This window comes from Lethenteron reissneri, chromosome 33 (genome assembly GCF_015708825.2).
Source record: "Lethenteron reissneri isolate LAM-NWPU_2019-01 chromosome 33, ASM1570882v1, whole genome shotgun sequence".
Lineage (NCBI taxonomy): Eukaryota > Metazoa > Chordata > Hyperoartia > Petromyzontiformes > Petromyzontidae > Lethenteron > Lethenteron reissneri.
Genome location: NC_083811.1, coordinates 6094188 through 6113080, shown reverse-complemented (window position 1 = coordinate 6113080; position 18893 = coordinate 6094188). Strand labels below are relative to the sequence as shown.

General features: G+C 51.5%; 1 protein-coding gene across 1 annotated transcript in view; it reads right to left on the bottom strand.

Annotated features, from left to right (window-relative positions):
* Positions 1–3053: 3053 nt before the first annotated feature.
* The window catches only part of LOC133350425 (polyamine-modulated factor 1-binding protein 1-like), a 52045-nt gene continuing 36205 nt past the window's right edge, over positions 3054–18893 (bottom strand). The window contains exons 5-13 of the mRNA XM_061564766.1: positions 16909–17076; positions 16242–16313; positions 15166–15252; positions 14344–14432; positions 12085–12159; positions 10403–10496; positions 9162–9223; positions 7300–7402; positions 3054–5757 (exon numbers count right to left, since the gene is read on the bottom strand). Coding sequence (XP_061420750.1) covers positions 5581–5757; positions 7300–7402; positions 9162–9223; positions 10403–10496; positions 12085–12159; positions 14344–14432; positions 15166–15252; positions 16242–16313; positions 16909–17076 — 927 coding nt within the window. The 3' untranslated portion in view covers positions 3054–5580. The remainder of the gene's footprint in view (positions 5758–7299; positions 7403–9161; positions 9224–10402; positions 10497–12084; positions 12160–14343; positions 14433–15165; positions 15253–16241; positions 16314–16908; positions 17077–18893) is intronic.

The following is an 18893-nucleotide window of genomic DNA, read 5'->3' as shown; positions in this document are numbered from 1 at the left end:
CGTAGGGGTGGGCAAACGGGGGACGCCGCTAGGATGCAAAGCCGCGGGGAAGCACCGCGCGCCAGAGGTCGCAACCGGGTACCCGATACCCGTACCCTACCCGATACCCGGCTACCCGTACCCGGCCGGGTACGGGTACCCGTTTGCGACCCTGGTGCGGCCGGGTACGGGTAAGGAATCAAAACCCGTTTGCGACCTCTGCCGCGCGCTGGTTGGGTTGAGAGCGGTGAAAAGACGTTACCCGTTCATAATAAAGGGGGTTTTTTGGCGTTAGATCGCGCAAATATGAATGCGTCGTAACCCTCCACCACCCGACACAGCCGATTAGTAAGTTAGATACTAACTTTAGCCCACCGGTGTGTTGGGAGAGCAAATTCACAACATTTACAATTTGAGTAGCACGGCGTTTCGCCGGTAATTATATCCAGCATCATCGGGCGATTTGACAAATCCCTTACGAATTGGCTGTGTCGGGTGGTGGAGGGTTACGACACATTCATATTTACGCGATCTAACCCAAATACCTTTATTATGGATAATATCGGTTATGAAAGCCTACCACGTGTTAAACAGACGTTACCCGATTTGCATCATAAAGCGCGCACACGTGATTGAGTCACGTGGTGGGTAACACACGATGACGAATTGCGGCGTTATTACCAGAGGACGACTTTACAGAGGCTCGAGGTTTTTTTTTGTGCGTTCGAACCCAAGGGCGATATTTAGGTGACCTCTGGGGCGTGACCACCTCTGCCACCATCGCCGCCATCACCACGACCTCCACCAATAATGAACAAAGAACAGAGATCCCCCGTGTAGCCTTAACAGGCTGTTGGGGCAAGTGCTGTTAGCGAGCGCCTATGAAGGCCGGCACGGCACACGAGGGGGTGGGTGGCCAACACCACGCCCGGCCGCCTTTGTCTCCCGAGTGGAAATGTTTTTAGACATCGTACTCGGCACTCATTTGAGACCGAGTCGACCTAGGGGAAATCCAGGACCGGTTAAGATAAACGTCACTGGTGTTGGCCACGAGCGCTAATCGAACCCGGGTCGCCGGGTTCGTAGCGCAGCATGCTAACCGCTACACCACCGCTCCCCACAACGCAATACCGCTACCATCATCACCTCCACAGGCTGGTCCACCAACTGCCACCATCACCATCGTCATCACCAACCACCACCACAAAATTATCGCATTACATTGGTATATTAGTCATTCTCAACCTATTATACGCATTTAGATCGAGCACCTTTATACGCGAGTCGCGGCGTGGGTCGGTGGTTATCAACACACCACCACTCCCGGTGTATATTTTACCACCGGCAACCGGGATGGTGAAGTGGCCCTAGCATGGTTCTGGCCTCACCATGGTGCCTCGCCGTGCCGGCGTCAGAGACCACAAACTACGACCAAATTGATCCCCAGGCATGATTATTCTTCCCCACCAAAAGCCAACAATCGTCGATATCTGTATGTATGTTGAACTTCTTTCGCACCGTACATAGCCAACCGTGCTGATCGGAGGTGCGTGTGTATGTTGATTCCCCTTCTGAACATTGGAGCCTGTTAATTTTTTTGTATAACTCTCATTTTTCTTTTAGAGAATAGAAAGTCTCTAACCCATGTTAAGTTCAACTCAAACCTGAGTGTTACGACCACTTTCCGCAGTTATTGGGAAATAGTTGCTTAGTCCAGGTTCAGTAAAATTTTATTTTTTTATTCCCGTCATGGTGTGGCATTTGCCAATAACAACCTGGAAATCCAACAGCATTTGTTTAACCCAGAAGGTTGAAACCCGTCAACAGTTTTTCCTTAAACATGCTGCTGGATAACAATATTGGTTTGGAATACCAATGGGCTAATGGAATAAAATATATTCTATCACATGTGGGAGTCTTCTTATATTATGAATGCTGGTCTTAACTTAGTCCTAAGCATTGACCCCGACCACGAGGGTACAGACGTCACTGTTGGCGACAAATATTTTCTGAAAATTTCTTGGGGTGAACAAATCTTGGAGCGGACCGGTATTCATTTACACACCAGTCAACAGAGCTCTATAAACATTTAATTTTATTTTACCAGGTAAGGCCCGCTGAGCTACGTAGCTCTTTTTCAGAAGCGACTTGGCCACAAATGACTGCGATGATGATGACACCGCAAACTACAAATATACAGCAGGTGTCAGGGTCGGGATCGAGCCCACGACCTCCTGTATACCAGGCGAGGTAGTTAACATCTCCTAGCCACTGCGATGATGACACCGCAAACTACAAATATACAGCAGGTGTCAGGGTCGGGATCGAGCCCACGACCTCCTGTATACCAGGCGAGGTAGTTAACATCTCCTCGCCACCGTGGCGGCCTGACGACACCATCTCTGAAGTCAAACCGGGCTAATGAGGAAAGTCGGCGAATGAATATAAATACGGCCACCCTTTTTACCACTTACCCCATAACCTTATTATAAAGATTTAAGATGCCACGTTCCTATTATTATTACGAGAAGCGAGCATTGCATTATATTTCCATTCAGGGATGACCTTTACCAAATGAAAGCATCAGGGTAGAGAATCGCTAAACAGTTACCTCTTTAGATCAAGCAGGCGGCTCCTGCTGAGAGCGAGCTGGTGCTGAGATTCACACAAGGCGCTTATACTCCCTATAAAATATGTCAATTCCACAGTCGAGTGAAATGGGACCACCTGCACACCAAAAATATAGTCAGAACAATAATGCCCTTATATGCTTGGTTCTTTCGGGAAAGTCACGTAGAAGGGAAACAAAAAGTAAAAATAAATACAATTCTCACGACGTTTCGACTGCAACACAAGCAATCATCATCAGGTGTGAAAAACAAGCAATCGTCATCAGGTGTGTTTTTCACACCTGATGGTGATTGCTTGTGTTGCAGTCGAAACGTCGCGAGAATTAAATTGTTTTAAATTTTATTATTTTATTGTTTCCCTTCTACGTGACTTTACCGAAAGAACCAAAAATATGAATCCCTGCAGTCACGAAAGCTTTCAATCGAAATAATGCCCTTTATTACGTGCGAGTCCTCGCCCCTTCAACTTTTTCCAAACCTCAATGTCCAGCGCGATGAAGTGTGGTCTCATAACCCCCAATGGTCCACGCAGCATGTGGAAGCCAGAGAACGCCAAAAGGTCAACAGCACAATACCAATGCACAAATCAGAGCATTTCTAGCTCGGGGTGAGCAGCTATATCATGGGACCTTTTTTTTCAGTATCAAAGAAGGAAAACTAAGAATCGGTTTTACCCTTTCTGGCATTAAAGCACGAGGTGTCAAGGTGCTCTAGGCCATAAAGAAAGCTGTCTCTGGTGTGGGCCAATCAGTTGCAAAGACAATGCATACATTGTGGTGAACATGCAGACTTGATTCCTGGCAAAAGGTTTCTATTTGGTGTTTGAACATCTTAACACCACCTGTTTTATTGCCACAAAGGGTCAAATCTATTCAGATTTTTCATTCTTTGATACTGGCAAGAAAATATTCCATATGTGGAGGCCGTCATCCATCAGCACATTGATAAAGGGTTGCCATTTATTTTTCAACTAAATCCCGAGTCTCTTAGACTTTTGTCAGGAGCGTCGTTCCACGTTTGGATGTTTGGTCAAATCCATGAAGGAGCGTTTTGGCTTCGTGTGGGAGGAAACTGGAGTGTCCAGAATACAACCCGTGCATTTGAGGTAGTAACGCTCAAAACTCCGCAACAGATAGATTGAATATTCTATTGCAACCTTCCAGGCCATCGCAACAAAACCCAATTATTCCCAGACAGTCTTCCTGTTCCAATTAGTAAGCAGGCTCAACCGCGCTCGAGATATTCCGAGATCGGACAGATTATTACTTCTACTTGGTCATCATAGGCAAAAAGATGATATAGATGATTTCGGAGTACCTGTTATATAGCTGGCGCTGTGCGCTCATTTCAAGCCGAGTGAGGGCGATATATGCAAATCAAAACGCGTGAGTGATGACTTTAAAAAAGAAAAATCAGAAAAATAGTTTTGTAGACAAAGTATATTTTAAAATCACGTGCTGTATTTACAGAATTTGACGGCTTGCGGTAAAGCATTAAACAAAGACACCCACCACGGATAAACGAATGCACGTTAGATACAGACACTTCTGCGATAAATCAAGTCTTGTTTTTACGTGGCGCTTTCTTTCCGCTGGGATACCAGAAGAATTTACGATCATTACACACAGAAATTGTGCCCGTACACCAACGTAAAACACATTTATGGTCATTTATAAGCACACAAATCACACGTTGTATAATAACCTAATGGTCAATAATGCATGCATCTCTGCCTCTTGGTTAAAATATACACACTACATATAGTTGTCAGAGACACACGGGGGTGGAGTGGGGGAGGGTGGAAACTTTATTGGTGTCAGGTTCTGCAATTTTCAACAATAAAGGGACAAGGCCCCCCAAAGGCTGCGGCTCAAATGCCCAGACACCACCACCGCCCTCATTATGGAACAATGACCTCGGGAGCTTGTGAAAGCTTGGAATTAGAGCTGGGATGATGAGCCAATTGAGTCCATGAATGAATTAAAATTAGAATGGTCAATTCTTTTGGGGGCCCCCCCCTTTAAAATTGGCGGTCACCCAGACATCCCCCGCCCCCCAAGGCTGATAATGCCGACATCGCCTTCACCACTAAGCTCCGACCCATCACCTACCGTCCAGCGGCACATGTGGGAACAAGAGACGAGACTTTTTGTTTCCCCCCCAACCATTTCGTAGTGTCCGCTTGGTCGAATATTTGGTAGAGGAATCGATTTGCTGTTGTATCTATCGGACCCCGTGCCCATACTGGACATCTGTGGACAAGAGCTTCATAAGATTATCGGATTCCTCCATCTCCTGCAGTCTGAAAATACAGATTCTGACGATTCTGAAATAATGGGAGAGTCGAGCTCTACCTGCAAATGGACCGGGACAGAAAGAGGAGCACATCGTGGATGAGAGAAGATAAGCCAGGTTAGAGACATCGCATCGACTTAAGCGTTAAGCGAGTGTGAGCAGGACGTGTTCGCCGGAGGGGAATGATGACCGGCGGTCGAGAGCGATTCTAGAGTGGCAGCCAAAGGGGAGGAGGGGGGGGGAGGAAACCTGATCAAGAGGTAGGGTTGCAATCTTTTGAAGTACAAAAGCAAACGTTACCACGGGAATAAGAAGAATATCTCACATCACTGGCAGGGAAGGGGATAACTTAATGTTAGCGGGTTTACTTAAGTGCTGATGTAACCAGGACATTTAACGTCGTGGGAAGACTTTACAGATCTCCCAGGATGGCCACCTCATGAAGAGGATGATCCTGGGACACCAAGGACACGTGGCAATCCTAACGAGAGGAAGTCCACCGCAGTGATGAAGGTAGCGATGGGAATCGACCACGTGCGTGCACGAGCCGGACTCCGCCCGATCATCGCGAGGCCGCGACAGAGAGGCCTCCATCCAACAGTGGATAGATCATGGCTTATGACGACGACGACGACGACGATGACCGTGCCCATCCACACCTCGGCCCGGCGAGCGCTCAGAGACTCGCCTGCATGGTCTCGGCGGCGTAGGGGTTTCTGGGGGATCCCCGCAAGGGCATCGTGGTTCGACTGTAGGGCAGTGGAGCATGGGCCAGACCCAGGTCTCCCCTCGTCATCTCCTGCCTCCGCAGGCTCTGACGCAGTTCCAGGTTTTCCTTGCTCATTGTGCTCAGCTGTACGTGGGAGCGTGCGTGTGTTTGCATGGAGGTGGTTACGTGTAAGAGTGTGAGATCGTGCGAGCGCGAGTGCATATGCGTGAGAGAGTGTGTGTGTGTGCGCGAGTACGATTGCGTGGGTGTTCGCGTATGCGTGCGTGCGTACATATGTACGAGGGTGTGTGATTTTGTGCGAGTGTGTGTGTGAGAAAATACAAATGAGAAGGTAAAATCGCACAACAATAAATGCATTCTTGAATCAAATGTCCAACCCTGATTGTGAAAATTCATCAAAGAAACGGAATGATGTATCTGTTTTCATTGGCCACAATTAGATTTTTTTGCCATCAATATTTATGTGAGTGTGTGCCAATGTATAGCGCTACGAACCCAATAACCCGAGTTGAAAACCAACTCGCAGCCAACACATCTGAAGGCGATAGGGGGATGTTGTGTCTTTGCTGTCTTTGTGAGTCTACGCGAGTATGTTCGTACGTGTTTGGGGAGCGGTGACGCAGTAGTTAGCGCACTGTGCTTTGTACCCGGCAAGCCGAGTTCGATTACCGCTCACAACCAATGTCAATGGTAAATATATAAACTGGTCCAGGGCTTCCCCACGGTTGAACGAAGTCTTCAATGAGTACCTGGTGCTGCTGTGTGTAAACATTAGCACTGGAGAGACAAGGGCAGCCAGGCGTGGTGTTGGTCACCCACCCACCCATCCTTTATTAGGTGCTCGCTAACAGCCCTCATCTCAACATTGTATTAAAGTACAGCTCTAAGGGAGACCTTTGTTGTGGCTGTCTTTGTGAGTGTACATATGCGTGTGTGTTAGTAAGTGTGCGATTTCAACGCAGGTTTCGTTTCATTCCATAACCGGGACAATCTGTATGAAGTGACAAAATAAGACAGCAGGTTTTTTTTCTTTCCAGCAGTCATCGGTGATCGGGCTGCCGAGACCGTCAACTCGCGACGCTTGTGAACCCCACTGAATCGTGGGCTCAATGCGCCGAAACACCCCCATAATTCACGCCCAGCCATCTCTCCCACTCACCTCCCAAAAGGCACTCAACAAGCTGAATCAAGTGTCCCTGACCTAAAGCATCCAACGCGGAGACGGAGCGATGGGCTCGCCCCATGTGGTCCGTTATGTCGCGTGACCCTCAAAAGGGAGGGGGGGGGGTGGCGACGGCTGGGGGTGGCTTCCATCCGGCAGTGGATCGACCATGGCTGATGATTACGTAAATACCGGGCGTAGGGCTGGGTGGCGCAGTGGATAGCGCACTGCACGAGGAGCCTGGTGAACCAGAGTTAAATTCGAAGACAGGGCTAACATCGGTGGAGCGATATATGAAGAGAGGTTATGGGTCCCTCCCTTTGCTAACACACACTCGACCACCGTGGTGAAGTATAGTCAAAACAAGTCTGATGACTGTCACGGTGCGAGACCTTCACCCGGCAGTGGGTTGACAAAGATCCGCGCATTTATTTTAAAGATGTCGATATCAACATGGTTAGGTATACAAACGTCACGTGCCTCTCAGCTGCCCCCACACGCACCTGCTCGTTGAGCTGCTGGGTGACCTGGATGTGAGACCTCAGCCGCCCGTGCATGTCCGTCGCTACGGCTGCCTTCTCGGCCAACTCCAGCTCCTGCTCGTGCCTGAGCAGAGACACCGTAGCACCGCACCGCACAGAATCAGAATATTGTTACGACATTAATGAGCTATAAAGCTCTTTTTCACAGACGTCTAGTAGTTTCACAGATGGCGGCGGGGCTCAGATCAACAACTCGCAACAACCGCGAACCCGATTTATAATTGGTTTCTTTTGGGTTACAACAAACGATACAAAAGCGCAATAGGATTGCTGGCCCAGGGCACGGCACGGCTCAACACCAAAGCTTAATAAACTTATGAGAGGCTCAACCCGGCACACGGCGGAGTGAGCTGTCAGCTGCACCTGCTGTTGCAAAGCCACCTCTGGCACTGACTCCGCCCACTACCCAGGTAGCCCCACCCACTACCCAGGTAGCCACACCCACTACCCAGGTAGCCCCGCCCACTACCCAGGGACCTCTCCGACCTTTGCTTTGCATCATGAGTCGAGGGGACAAAATCCACCCCTCGACTCGTGCGGGACACTGGAACGGACTCTCCGAAATCACCGCCAGCTGCGACGTCTGTCGACTGGAGTGACGACGCACCGCCAGCCTGCGCCGCCGTACGGCAGCCGCCCGCCAGCCGCTTGGGACGGACGCGGCGCTTGCACGCCACGTCAACGCACGTTCCAAACGCGCGCGTGTCGCAGCGGTAAAACGAAGTTTCCAATGGTAGGATTTGACGACGATATTGTTTGCCTGTAAAAAGGGGGCATTTTAACGAGCGGGCTACTCATTGCATTTCAGATTTTATGCTCACCGCGTATCATCAAATTCATCATCATTATTTTTACAACGCCTGTCAAAAAGAACGCAGCGTTCAACAGCTAATAGGCTCATTTGCTAGACGACTGGGCACTTTAGAGCGGCAATTGTTTCAGGGCAAATCTTCAGTTTGCACACTTAGGGTAATTTGTGCCTTCAAGGGCTGACTTGCAGAGCTGTGCTGCTATGTGATGGCCTTATGTCTTTCGGTTTTTTTTTGCGCGTCCCCATGTGGCACACTGGGCGTGCCGTTGAACCTGTCAGACTCTGTGCTTTCGTCTTTCGCATTTGGCCGATCTGCGTGTCTCTTTTGCATTGAACGCACCCCCGGAATTTGCACGGAGTGCTCTTGCCAATAACATCTGGTAATCCAGCAGCCTTTGTTTAACAAGCCTGACTCTGCTGACGAGACACGGGAGGTTGAAACCCATCCAGAGTGTGATCTCGTAAACAAATGCCGCTTGATGATACTGTTCTGGAAAGCGAAAGAGACCGATGAACATATCTTTACAAGGAGACACACAATGGAGTTCTGCTTATATGTGCGGCAGCCTATGTGTGACCTCGTGAGATCTTTGAAGCTAAGCAGGATTTTGAGTCCGGTTAGTGCTTGGATGGGTGACCTCCATGCACAGTCGGCAACAGCCTGTCACCTGCTGGGCCATGTTGCGGGCAGCAGCGGATAGTGTGGCAAAAATCTATCGTTGTCCTGTACGTCTACGCTCTCCGCCTTCACCAACCTGCACTGCCCGTGGCGTATGTATGTATGTTGAACTTCTTTCGCAGCGTACATAGCCAACCCTGCCAAACGAAGGCGCGCCGTAATGGTCAAACAACCCCCACGACCCGCATGGCGGTAGGGGAGGCCCTTATCCAGCAGTGGATCGGCAAAGGGCTGCATAGACATACGTGGCCTGCGGCCACACTTAATAGGATTTGGCTTTGGTGGGCCGAGCTCGATGAGAGACGGCACCAGGGCGCTGCGAAAAGGACCCACTCTTGTTTGTGAAGTCGCGAGCGAAGCTGCGTCACCACGGTCTCCTGCCGCTCCACCTCGGCCTGCGGACGCACGGACGGACGGACGGACGCGCGCGCGCACGCATGTCAGACTCGGAAGTAGTCACCTGGCCATTGTTTGCCCTCTTGCTTCGGCGAAATCGGCCGTTTATCAGGATCTGAGGGTGAAGCGTTCCAGCGATTTGAAACGCACGGATTGCGTCGGGCTCGCCGCTCTCCCCGGCGGTGGAGGGGCAGCCGGTATCGACAAATCTTTCAGCCGGGCGGCATCATTGGCAATCGATCGATCAATCAAAAAAAGCATTTATTTATAGAGAGCCTCTTCGTGGGAAATCTCGCATACAAAAAAAAACAAAGTGCCGCACTCACAAACGCAGCAAAAATATGAAAGCATCGGCCAGTCTGGATATGGCTCGCCAAGAACAAAATGTTCCCTAATAATGAAGGTCAATAAGAACCCGGGGACAATTGCAATCAATGGCACAGCACTCGTGCAGTGATTAAAGGACACAAAGAAACTTTTTGTTGTCGTCGTTGTTGTACCTCTGCGGTCAACAAACCCATCGACTGTTCTTTCGCAACTCGGGTTTGCTATTTCTCCCAATTTAATCAAACTCAATTAATTTCCCGGTCACCCGCCAGCGCGTTGTTCAAACGGCCCGCGATGTGTCAACGTCGTGAATCGTTACGTTTTGCCAACCCACCGATGTGATTTATTGTCTGGCGAGCGGACGGGCGCCAGAGGAGAGGGGGATGCGTTTTTTGCCTTGGGAACCGGGCCGCGGTGAGACGGGCCGTGGCGGTGGATTGTGGGTAAACATGCAAGGCTACGGCTGTGGCACGGTAACGTTTTGAGCAAGGGAAGAAAATATATTTCAACGGAAAGATCGTGGAATAAGACGCGGTTGGTGCCACCACCAAAAAACTACCTTACATATACATAAACTACGTAAATATATTTTAAAAACCGTTCAAATAACCCTTTAAGAGTCCAAGACAAATAATTTAAAGCAGGAGCTAATGAAGTAATGTTATGTACATTTGAAATTTTAAAGATGAAAATAAAGCAAGCACCTAATGTAGTGCATTTCTACGGCCATATCCGATCTGGTTTTATCCAGTAACTTTATTCAAATTCGTGATTGTCATAATCACAATGACCTCTGGGCCTCTGTGTCAAAACGGTAGTGCCCATTAGCGATGCGTCACCACTGCCACCACCTTTGCTCGCTCCAGGTCGGCCCTACAGCTCTCCAGCTCGCCACTCAGAGCGGCGTTCTTCTGCGCCAGCAACTGCACGGTGTCCTGCAGGTGGCTGTGGTCGGGACGGAGAGAGGGTCGCAAGGGGGGGGGGGGTGAGGGGAGAATAGGAGGCAGAAGTGAGAATGTGCAAGCAGGTGTTGTGAGCGTACGGGAACACACGCGCGGAGTTGGCGAAGCACACTTTGGCGGGTTTTTGTAAAGTTGTGGGCGCTGCGATAAGGAAATCGCTTAATAGATACGCTTCTGTGGCCGTCTGAAATGCTCTTCTTTCCGATATTGCCACTGGAGCTGTGCACTTTTAAATCATCTAGAATGGAAACTAATTTCTTTGGAACTGCTTTTTGGTTTAGTTTGTTGTCCTTCCCCCGCAGCTCCGGTTAGCATGGTTGGCGAACGTACGATGCGAAAAAAGTTCAACATACGACCATGGCTAGCCATCGAACAAAGACGGTCAGAGCATCGCGCGCTTTCACATGCGTCTGCGGCCGTCTGGAACGCTCTTCCTTCTGATATTAGGAAGCCACTGCAGCTATGCACTTTTAAATCTAGATCGAAAACTCATTTCTTTAGAACAGTTTTTTATGTTTCGTTTGTTGTCCTTCCCCCCCCCGCACCTCCAAGTAGCATGGTTGGCTACGTACGGTGCGAAAGAAGTTCAACGTGCATGTATAACATCAACGTTTAAACGTTTGCCGTGAAATTTAAACAGGCCCGCTCTAGTCCCCCCACCCGTGGGACAGGAGCATTAATTGTTCAGCGACGGAGTTAGCGATGGTGTTCAAGCATAACTGAAAATTTAACTCACCATGTTTTTTCGTTAACTCTACCATAGAGTGAATATTATGTAATAGGCTGACAGGGCTCAATGAATGAATTGTTAGCAAGAAGAGCTTTTGCCCATAAACGTGAGCCTGTTGTGTATTTAGTTCCGTCCCGTTGTGAGCGGGCGTGAGTGAAAAATACGATTTGTCAGTTCTACAGTCCACCACATATGTATGGGAAAATAAGAGTTTATTTTGACCTATTTATTATCTATCTATACAATCGTGGACCAGATTGTTGTTCAATCACAGAGCTTCTTTAAGTTTCAGTTGATGAAATTCTAAGGAGCTTTGCTACTTTAGTTTTCCTGCAGGGTTAAGGTGTTCGGGGTTAGGGGTTAGGTAGAGTGTTAGGCTTTTCCTGTCTCGAATCTGTCAGTGCAGCAGTCTTGGCCCTTTTTTTAAAGATAGAGCAGAAAGAACACGTGTCGATTTGAGGTGGCCCACGAGCTTCAATTGCAACCCAACGGCCGCCCAGGCCTGCGACGATAACGGTTAATAACGGCGGGCGGCAATAATAACGATGATGCCCATTAACGATGACACTGATTGAGCACGATTAGGGTGGCCGACTATGACATCCGATGGCACAGAGGCAGGGGGGTGGGGGGGGGGAGCGGCGGGGGAGGTGCAGGGGACACCGCTCCTGATTGATGCCGTTGACATTGGCGAAGGTCACCGAGCGGTACGGTGGTGGCGGTGGCGGTGGCGGCGGTGGATGCATGGCTGCCACGGACCCACGCTGCGGTGAGAGATAACCGCGGGTTGACCGCGTGGCGCCGAGCGGCGGGGGGGGGGGGGGGGGGGGGGGCTTCTTACTCCCTCTGTGCCGTCAGCGCAGAGATCTCGCGGCCCTGCTGCTTGACTTGGCCGCACAGTTGCTCGTGAGCGCTCCTAGGGAGACACGCGCAAAGCCCGGCGCAGGCCACACCAGGATGGGCAACCCCTTCTCGCAAAGCATCCGGTGCCACACAAGTGCCTGGCCTACGCATCATCACAATGCACCGATGTGTACTCGCATAGCCCGTCGATCAATCCACTGCTGGATGAGGCTCGCCACAGAGTCGCGTAGATTAACTTGAGCACGTTTCGCCACGCTGGTCGGTTAGGGCGATTGATTTAGCTGTGACTGGCCTCTGTTCGGTAGCGCCTGGCAACATCTGGTGGGCACGGCGATCGCCCGTCAAAGCACCGTCCAGGCACAACCCTGCTTATGTGATCTGAGAAGATTGGGTGGATCGAGGGTGACATTGACATATCGGCAATGACACGTACAATCGCACTGTGTCTCTACCCCAACCTAACCATGCAAGCATGCACGCAATACTAATGCTGCGTCAGTGTTCAAGATCGTGCTCTATAGCTGTCCGATGTGTGTTCGGGTCATACCGCGCGTTGTTCGGCATGTCCGACGTTTCGCTCCTCGTGCCGGGAGCCTCTTAAGGAACCAACTCAGTTGCCCAATAATCAACCAAAGCTCCCAGCACATGGGAAGAAACGTGGCACATGGTGCTGACGCAGCAGGCGAGGTGCACCCCCAGAATACTTCAGAGAGACAAGTGAACCTGAAGGCGGGACCCCAGGGTTTCCATCAGCCCCCGGCTCTCGCATAAACTGCGTTGCGACATCATTTTGTGTCTGTTGAAGGCGAACGACAAGGCAATCTATTCCTCTCGACGAGCTCTACACGACGCGCTAATCAAAGTTTTCTTTCTTCTGCGCATTCGCCCTCGCCGCTGCGGCTGGACGACACTACGACAGAATGATCCGCGCCAGGTGGGTCGCGGCGTTTGTGTGCGCGGTGGCACGGAGTCACCAAAAATAAATTAATTGCGATTTTGACTTCCGTTTATTCGGGACCCCGGGGTCCCGCCATAAGGTTCACATGCAGCCACCTGGTTATCTCTCCATCTCCCGAGGATCGTTACGCAATAACGCCGCACACCCATCTATCGGAAGCTTTAATCTACCTGGGTGGGAGTGTACGAAGGCGAGATCACGATTCTCAATGTCCCCCCAATTGGACGAGTCACGTGGCAGGTCGCTAACGTGTCCGTAAGACTGGCTCACAAAGGCGCGCTTATGCACACACACACACACTGGGGAAAATGGCCAAATCGGATTTGCGAGGCATGCCAGCGTCCGGCGTGGCCAAAGCGAATCATCAAGTGATTAATAGTCTCCTGCGCATCTTGGACACATGCACACAAAGACAAATATCCCCCGTATAGCCTTAACAGATTGGTGGGGCAAGTGATGTTAGCGAGCACCTATGAAGGTGGCGGCTGGCCAGCAATACGTCCGGCCGCCTTTGTCTCATCGGTAGCGATGCTAACAAATCGCACCAGGTACTCACTTTAGGCTGAGTCTGCCTAGGGGAGGCCCGGACCAGTTTCAATGTTCGCCACGTATGGCGAGTTAGTGCTGACCGAGTGATGCGCTAAGCGTGGCGAGTTAGTGCTGACCTCTGCTGGCTTCGCTCCACACTGCGATCGCCTGGCAGTTCGAGTGCACAACACTCCGTACATATGAATACGCTGAACCGAGGGTGGCGTTTAATAGGCGTGCATCTATTCACCGCCCCGTCAGCCGTTCTCGATACCATGAAGGCCGGCGACAGTGTGGGGAGGCCTTCACCCAGCAGTGGATAGCACAAGTGAGCAGACACGGCATTTGGCCGGTGCTGGATGCTCGCAACAGATGGGCCCACAAAGTGGACGCGTATCTGCCATCCAGTCGCGAGCAGGCGCGCGACCGTTTGCCCACGGCAAGAGATGGAGGCTACTTCCAAGCGTCGATCCTGCTCGGCGATCTGCAGCGCCGTTGCGACCCCGAACGCGCCACTCGTCCGGACATGGACACAGATTTTGGAGGCGGCCGCGTCGTGCGACATTCAACAGACACTCGCTTTGCACGACCGACAGCTCGGGCGCGGCGGGCACGGCGTCTTGCCGTCGGGTGTCCGCGTCGGTGCGCGCGTACCTTGCGTGTGTGCGTGCAGGGAAGTTTGGTGGGGGGGGGGGGTTGGGGTGGGGGCACGTGATGCGACGCCGAGAGAGCGCCGAGCGACGCGCTCACCTCTGCTGCGACAGCCAGCCCTGCACGCTCGAGATGACCTGCTCGCTCTCCTGGTGGAGCCGAGACCCGTCGCTCCGTGCCGCCAACAGCTGCAAGCGTCCGCACGCATCGCAGGCACCCGGCGGTCAACCTTCACGGGCACCGGTCAATTACTGCTACCCACCTTCACTTTCACCCCCCCCACCGTCAATCAATCAATCAATCAGCACGAGCCAATGCGGTGCCGTCAATCGAACGTCATTATCCCCATCATCCTTCAGCGCGCATCCATCGCCTTCGCAACGAGCATCAATCATCATCGACCGCCGGCCGTTATTTTCACTGTCGCCCACCCTTGAGTTAATTCGTCAGCGTTAATTTTTTTTTTCGGTGACGGCGGTGACACCCAGAAGACGACCGTCGGATATTTGTCAAAACAAAATTTGCGCCCTCGTCAGTGTCGGCTTGACACGTTTGTCTAAACGTAGAGGGCGCGGAGAAATTGGGTTGCGCCAAATAAAAACAATGATAATAAACTCGGTTTTACACGATAGCGCAATTCACAAAGCCCCAAAGCATTTTACGCAAAGCTTAAGTGACAGAAAAAGCCTGTTGTGAAGACAGGTGAGTTTTAGGACGTGATTTAAAAAGTGTAACAGACTCGGAGATTTCCCTAACGCAACGAGGAGGAAGGAAATTCCACAATCGCGGAGCCTGGCTGCAAAAAGCTCTGTCTCCCATCGGGGGGGGGGGGGGTGGGGGGGGGGCGTGAGAGGGGAAGAGCGTGGGGGATGGAGGGGGAGGGTAGCAGCATGGGGGGGGGGGGTAGCGTGGGGTGGTCACCTCCACCTCCTGCACGCGGAGCTGCTCCCGGGCCGCCTCCAGTTCGGCCCTTGACGCCTCCAGGCGGCCTTCCCTGCTCGCCAGCTCCTGCGCGACTCAAGCGAGGGCGAGAGTGGCCTGAGGCCGGGTTCCACCGCGGGCCGAGCGGTCGTTTGGCACGACCGCATCGTGCAATGCGGTGGACAGCCTGCGGCTGCTGCGTCCCAACGAGCCGTAGCGCGACGGGGAAATGACGCAAGCGTGGTCAGGATCGTGACGATGCAGCTCGCTACAAATCGCTGGGCGGGTCGACGCTTGAAAGTGGCGGACGTCTCGGCTGCTCTCAAACGGTTGAGGAGACGTATAAGTTGCAAGTGATCTGGTTGCACACAACTCTGTTGCGCGACTGGTCGCTCAGGTGTGAACCTGGCTTAAGACGAAATAATCGATTCAGGGATGAAAAATCCTAAGAGGCAGAAATTCATAATAGAGTTTTGTTTTGGGTTAGATCGCGTAAATATATAAATGTGTCGTTAAAAACCAGTCACCACCCGGACACAGCCAACTAGTAAGGGTTGTCACCTAAAACAGAACATGCCAATTCGTCACAGGCAGGCATTCACAACGCAACTCAAAAATGCTTATTCATGAAGTCCGAATAAAAGATGTAACAAAATCAACTCTTGGTTACCCGTGGTAACGGATGGGGGGGCTCAGATAAAAAGGAAACACGGGTGATGCAATACAAAAATCAGGCTTTAAAAACGTATTTACTGTTTACCGATGAAGAATCGGGGCGCAAACGTGGAACGTGTCGTCTGTTTTCATTGCTTCTTAAAGTAATCTGCCTGCCGACCGCTGTGCGGCGGTGAGCGAGGAGCAACGAATAAAAATGAAAGCGGCGTGCGAGAAAAAACACTCGCCAATATTCACCAAGGACGGTAAAACCCTCAATCCAGATAACCGGGCCACGGATAAATCGGGGTTAACCGCAGCTCGTTCGATATCGGTTCGGCAAAGGGAGCAGGGACGAACTCCGAACTCTACGCCTGTGTGGGTGAGGGCGAGAAGGCGATTGCTGTTTGGAGAGCCCTCACCTGCAAGCTTCCTTGCTTTGCCTTTTCCAGTTGACTTTCCAGCGCTGATATTTGCTCTTTACAGCTGGACACCTGCGTAGGGTCGCGGGAAGGGAAAACATAAGGGGAAAAAAAAGAAAGCGGCTAATTGGAATCGCTGCATTCGTCAACGTGAAGCGCCTCCGTGAAGCTCGGAGAGAACACTGCCATAGTTCATGCCCAGGGACTAGGTGGATTGTGGAATCGCACGACCGGGAATGATGGTGACATCGTGGGAAGGCCTTAATCCAGCAGTGGATAGCAAACCGCATAATGATTCAACGCGCCAGCAATCTGGTATAACTTGCATGTCGGTGTGTGTATGCATGTGTGGGGAGCGATAGTATAGTGGCTAGCGCACTGCACTGCAAACCTTGCGACCCCGAGCTCACGACCAACATCGGTGCCGAATGTATGAGCCGGTCCCGGGCCCTCCCCAAATTCGGCTCAACCTCAAACGAGCGATATGTAAACACCGGCATTGTGGGAGACTGAGGCGGCCAGGCGTGGCGCTGGTCACACACCACCTCGCGGCGCGCCGTACCGGTCACAACTGGCGCTCGCCAACAGCACTTGTCCCAACAAGAATCATTTCAAGGCTACACGGGATGGAGGGGGATCTTTGTCTTGCGAGTGTGTGGGCGCGCACCTCCTCCTGCTGCTGCTGCGCCTGCGAGCGGCACTTCTTGAGCTCCACCTTGTAGCGCTTCACCTTCTTGTCGTGCGCCACCACCTCCGTCTCCAGCTGCACGAGCCTCTCGACGGCCTGACACAGCTCGGCACGAGTCGACTCCGCCTCCGCCTCCTTGCGCTCGAGCTGCGGGAGAGAGAGAGGGGGAGGGGGGCACCGCAATAGAAATCTTTATACCGGAGAGGAATCCGATGAGCCGTAAAGCTCTTTCTTCACAGGTGTCCAGTAGGGGCACGGGGTCAGAACGTTACCACGGCAAACGGTATAAAAAAGCCAATAGGAATTGCAAAGTATACGTAAGCAAATCACAAAAAAAATACAAATAAAGTTAAACATTTTTTTTTATTTTACCACGTAAAGCCCACGGGCCTGGCTACAAACGATAGCTCAACGAAGTGGCTTATCGCACGTAAATTTATCGCGGCCAAATAATCTAAACATTCTAAATGCATGCTTATAAATGTGGCGGAAAGAAAAACGGAGGACCGGGAGAAAAAAATCCACGCAACCACGGGGAGAACAAGCAAACTTCAATTATACAGCAGGCATCAGGCTCGGGATCAAACCCACGACCTCCTGCATAGCAGGCGAGGAAGATGACATCACGCCGGCGTGGTGCCCCTTCAATAATTAGATAAAAACCAGAGAGAGAGGTCACCGAGAATAGGCTTGCCACCTGTCCTAGTTTTTGTGACCCTAATCGAGCATCATACTGGAGTCGGTGGCGATTGACAGCGAAGTCATCTGCGCGCTGGGCAGCATGCCTGCCTTGGTTTTCCCAGAAACGTCCGCTTGTTACATCACAGAGCTACCTCCGAGATGCCTGCACGTGACGTCTGGTCCACACTGATGAGGCGGACATCACCTCCGCCACTTTCCAACAACGCCCCCTACCACACTGGGCATCTGTGAAAAGGCGCTTGATAGCTCATCGGATTCCTCCAGTACAATTAAATACTCGGATTCTGGAATAATGGGAGAGCCGAGCTGTAGTTACAAATGCACGGATACAGAAAGGAGCACGTTGATGGGAGAAGCTACCCAGGTGAGAGACATTGCATTGGCTGAAGCAGTGCTCAGCTAAAGACAGTCAATCCAATATCTTTCAGTCTCAGAGCTCGAATTTATCCCAGCGAGCACAAACGTACCCTTAATTTGGAGACAAACAGAAGGGCAACATCAAGAACCGGTGCCGCTAAGTCGGCATGCGTGCGTGCTTCACGTGGTACCTGGTGACCTGGGAGAGACACGTGACGCCAGGGCACGCCGCTCCGTGAAGGAGCACAAGGAAGAGCGGAGGGGACACGGGGAGGCGTGGAGAGGGGAGGTGGACAGAAGTGGGCGGTGGTGGGGGGGGGGAAAGACGGGAGGAAGAAGGGAGAGAGCCCAACTGGACGGGGGGAGGAGGAGTAAGGGCAGGACGGGTGCAGCAAGGTCAACACGAGGTGGGAAAACAAATTAAGAGGCACAGAAAGGAAGGGCGTATAGATTAAGACTTTAAGCTGTGTTCATGAAGACAAATCAATCCGCAGAAATTATATCAACAAGGATCAAAGCGCGTGCGTTATTGAACGGAGGCCCCCGTGAAATGAAAAAGTCCGGGCGGGGTGGAGTAAACCCGCGCGTGTACGGTACACGTTGAACTTCTTTCGCGCCGTACGCAGCCGACCGTGCTAATCGGGGGATGCGGGCAAACGCGGCGCTTTTAGAGAGACGACGTTTGGCAGATCGCGTCAAGATTTGCGGGCCCTCTCAAAAACCAGCGTGGATGCGAGGTGACCGAGCAGTACAAGCGAGTTAATGTACCCCTCTGTGCAGACCTGTGTTATACCCCCTTGGTATGCTTGCTGTACTCGGATTTCCTCCCACATGCAAAGATACTTTTTATAATGGAAATGGCAAAATATCCAAACTTAGGACTCTCCTGAAAACAAGTCTTGAGG